This window comes from Propithecus coquereli, unplaced genomic scaffold, assembly GCF_000956105.1.
Source record: "Propithecus coquereli isolate 6110/MARCELLA unplaced genomic scaffold, Pcoq_1.0 Scaffold64, whole genome shotgun sequence".
NCBI lineage: Eukaryota > Metazoa > Chordata > Mammalia > Primates > Indriidae > Propithecus > Propithecus coquereli.
Genome location: NW_012152396.1, coordinates 3,258,968 through 3,261,928, shown reverse-complemented (window position 1 = coordinate 3,261,928; position 2,961 = coordinate 3,258,968). Strand labels below are relative to the sequence as shown.

The window sequence follows — 2,961 nt, the reverse complement described above, 5'->3', positions numbered from 1 at the left end:
GGTGAAAAAGAACAGAAAGGTACACACCGCAGACTAATAACACAAGGCGAGCGCTGCCTAGAGAACAGCCCGCCCCGCCTAGGACAGCGGAAGCGGCCCCTGGCGCCGCACTTCCGGTCCGGTCTCTCAGTAGCTCCACCCCAGCAGCGGGAAAGTTTCGCGCGTGCGCAGTAGGCCTACCCGGTGCCGCGTGGTGAAGGCGGGACTTTCCTTTCTCTTGCGTAATTTCCGCGCGTCGCAGACGTCACCGGCTTGACTGGAAAGGTCAATCGCTGCTGCGGGCTGGCTCGCCCGCACTTTATGCCCGGTGTCGCTGGCGCATGCGCGCGGCGGTCTTGGCCGACCGGCGCTTGTCGCTGGTCTGTGAGGCCGGTGTCCTGAGGTTCGTCGGAGCGCAGACATGCTGCACCGGCTTGGCGGCCGGTGGCTGCGGCCGCTGCCCACCCTGCAGCTTAGGGCTCGGGGCCTGCCGCTGGTGCCGGCCCCGCCGAGTGGCGCCAAGGCCCCCGCTCTCCCCGTGTGGGCGGTGGCATCAGTCTCTGCCGCTGGCGCGGGCGGCTGGTACGAGGCTCTGGCCGCTTCGGCGCCGGTGCGGGGCGCCGAGGCAGTGCTGCTTGGGGCGCACGCCGCCACGGGCCTGCCATGGTGGGGCAGCATTCTGCTCACCACTGTGGCCTTGCGCGGCGCCGTCACGCTGCCCTTGGCGGCCTACCAGCACTACATCCTGGCTAAGGTGAGAGGCCCCGAGCCGGGGGTGTGCGCTGCGCGTGCACCTCGGTGCTGCAGGATGGGTGACGTCCAGCCGGGGTTTGTCATCCCCCGATACTGCCCGCCGAGTGCTTAGTATTAATCGTGGCCACTTTATTGCCAAAAAATGTAACTAGCATTTGATATGTTAAACAAGAAATGTTTGGTGACAGGTGTGCCTCATTTCGTTTGCGCTCCTGGATTCGTGCTCGTAGCGCAAGTGGCTACTGAACTTGCTCTCGAGAGAATTGAGGCAGAGGATTCAGTAGCAGAAGAAACTGGGTGGAGACACCTATAGAATTACCGTTTTAAAAGTTTTAACAGCCAGTATGTCTGCAGCATCTTTCATCCCAGAGTATTCCAATTGATCTTTCTTATTAGGAAAAAACTGCTAAGCTAGTAATTTGTGAACTTCATTTCATATCCGGGTCCTCCCGCCTACAAGCCTGTGCCTGGATAGTTGCACTCACTTTTTAGTGCTTATTCTCTATGTGGAATCAGGATAGCTTTGCCTTCCTTGCCTACTTTACAACGCTATGAGATAAACTCAGATAATATGGGCTAGAGTGCTTTGAAAACAATAAGGGATTATTGAAATGTGAGATTTCAAAAATAGTGGCTTTCATATTTTCAGGGTATTAGGAAGAAACACAAAGGGCAGCATTAAGGCAGTGAGCTACTTTACAGAAAGATTTAACACAGGGCAGGAATAAATGCAGTTTTTAGTTTTGATTTTGTGGCTATCAGAGTCTAATAAGGACTCTTAATAGACTGCCGTTTTCTCCTCCGTTTATGTTACCAGGATATCTAGGGATGAGGCAGTGAAACCCAGGATGCAGTTCTCATTTAATTCTTACAACCCTGTGAAGTAGGTGCTGTTATGTATTTTATATGTGGGGCAGCAGAATTTTAGAGGCTAAGTTAGTTGCCCAGGATGACACAGCTAAGGGTACAATTTGAATTTGGTTGTGACTGAGAACCTTTTAAGCAAATTAACATCTTATTGCTTAGACTTTAGATTTCTTGACATGATCAGTGGACCGCCTTTTTAAATGAGTTGAGGGAATAGAGAGTAAAATTTTGAGTATGAATGAAGATTCTTTATGTGCTCATAACAAATTCTACTTTTTCTTTAGCTAGGTGGAAAATTTGCAGCCAGAAATTAAAAACATTGCCAGGCATCTTAACCAAGAAGTTGCAGTTCGTGCAAATCAGTTGGGGTGGTCCAAAAGAGTTGCCAGGTAAGATAATTTTTTGCAGGTAAGAGCATGAATATATATATATAATGAGTAAATGGTGATGTTAATTACAGGTTTTGGTATTCTGGCGTTTTGACAGTAAAGTAGTTATTTAATCTTTCACATTTTAATAAGTCACTGTACGGCATGATAGTTTTATATACTGGAGTGAAAGCAAAGAAATAGAGAAACAAAGATAAGAAGAGCATGTTCCTGTTCTTGAGGGACTCCAGCCCACTGAAAAGACAGACCTGTAATCAAATAATGATGGCATTGAATTAAATACTGTATAAAAATTATGTACAAGGAACGTCAGGGAAGTCTTCACAGGATGAGGATAGTTTTGCCATTCTGTTGTGATATTGGTGAACAAATGACACAGGCTGTTTTCAAACTTGACCCTTTTGAAAAGAGGCAGCAGGCAATAGCGCACAGGAAAGGGAAGGTAGAAAGCATAAGTGCCACAGTGGAAGCTTGGATAGCCAAGGTGCTGTCTATCGACTGTGGTTATCCTGTGCAGTTATCTGCCTGGGCTCTTGGAAAGCCCTTGTCTGAGGGTGCTTGACTACACCCAACAATGCCTGCAGCCATTCACCAGGAACTTCCAGGTCCTCCTGCTTCAGTCAGCTAAGCTACTACTTCATCAGTTTCCAACTTCTGATTCTTACTAGACCGTAACAGAGTATTCCGTTCATAGCAATGGGAAAAATAAGGGCTTTGTAGTTTGAATATGCGTTATATATATTATTATTTTTATCCATATATTTTTCTAGCTATGTAGTTGTAAAATTGCCAACTATGTTTAACGTGAGATTGTGTCCCATCTTTATTTGGTGTTAAAAAGACCTGACATTTAAAAAAAAATCATTGCAATAGCTTCATGTCTTTATTTGATAAAAATTGAAAGTTGAGAAACCTGTAATTTTAAAATTTTACTGTTCAGAGAAGTCTGAAAAATACAGCCATAGGCCAAAAA

General features: G+C 46.7%; 2 protein-coding genes across 2 annotated transcripts in view; both read left to right on the top strand.

Moving 5' to 3' along the window:
• ANKRD17 (ankyrin repeat domain 17) overlaps positions 1-174 on the top strand; it is a 123,206-nt gene extending 123,032 nt beyond the window's left edge. Inside the window, exon 30 of the mRNA XM_012659838.1 lies at positions 16-174. Coding sequence (XP_012515292.1) covers positions 16-174 — 159 coding nt within the window. The remainder of the gene's footprint in view (positions 1-15) is intronic.
• A 176-nt stretch (positions 175-350) lies between these two features.
• Positions 351-2,961, top strand: part of LOC105822809 (mitochondrial inner membrane protein COX18) — a 27,411-nt gene continuing 24,800 nt past the window's right edge. The window contains exons 1-2 of the mRNA XM_012659837.1: positions 351-733; positions 1,888-1,988. Of these exons, the coding sequence (XP_012515291.1) occupies positions 401-733; positions 1,888-1,988 (434 nt within the window). The 5' untranslated portion in view covers positions 351-400. The remainder of the gene's footprint in view (positions 734-1,887; positions 1,989-2,961) is intronic.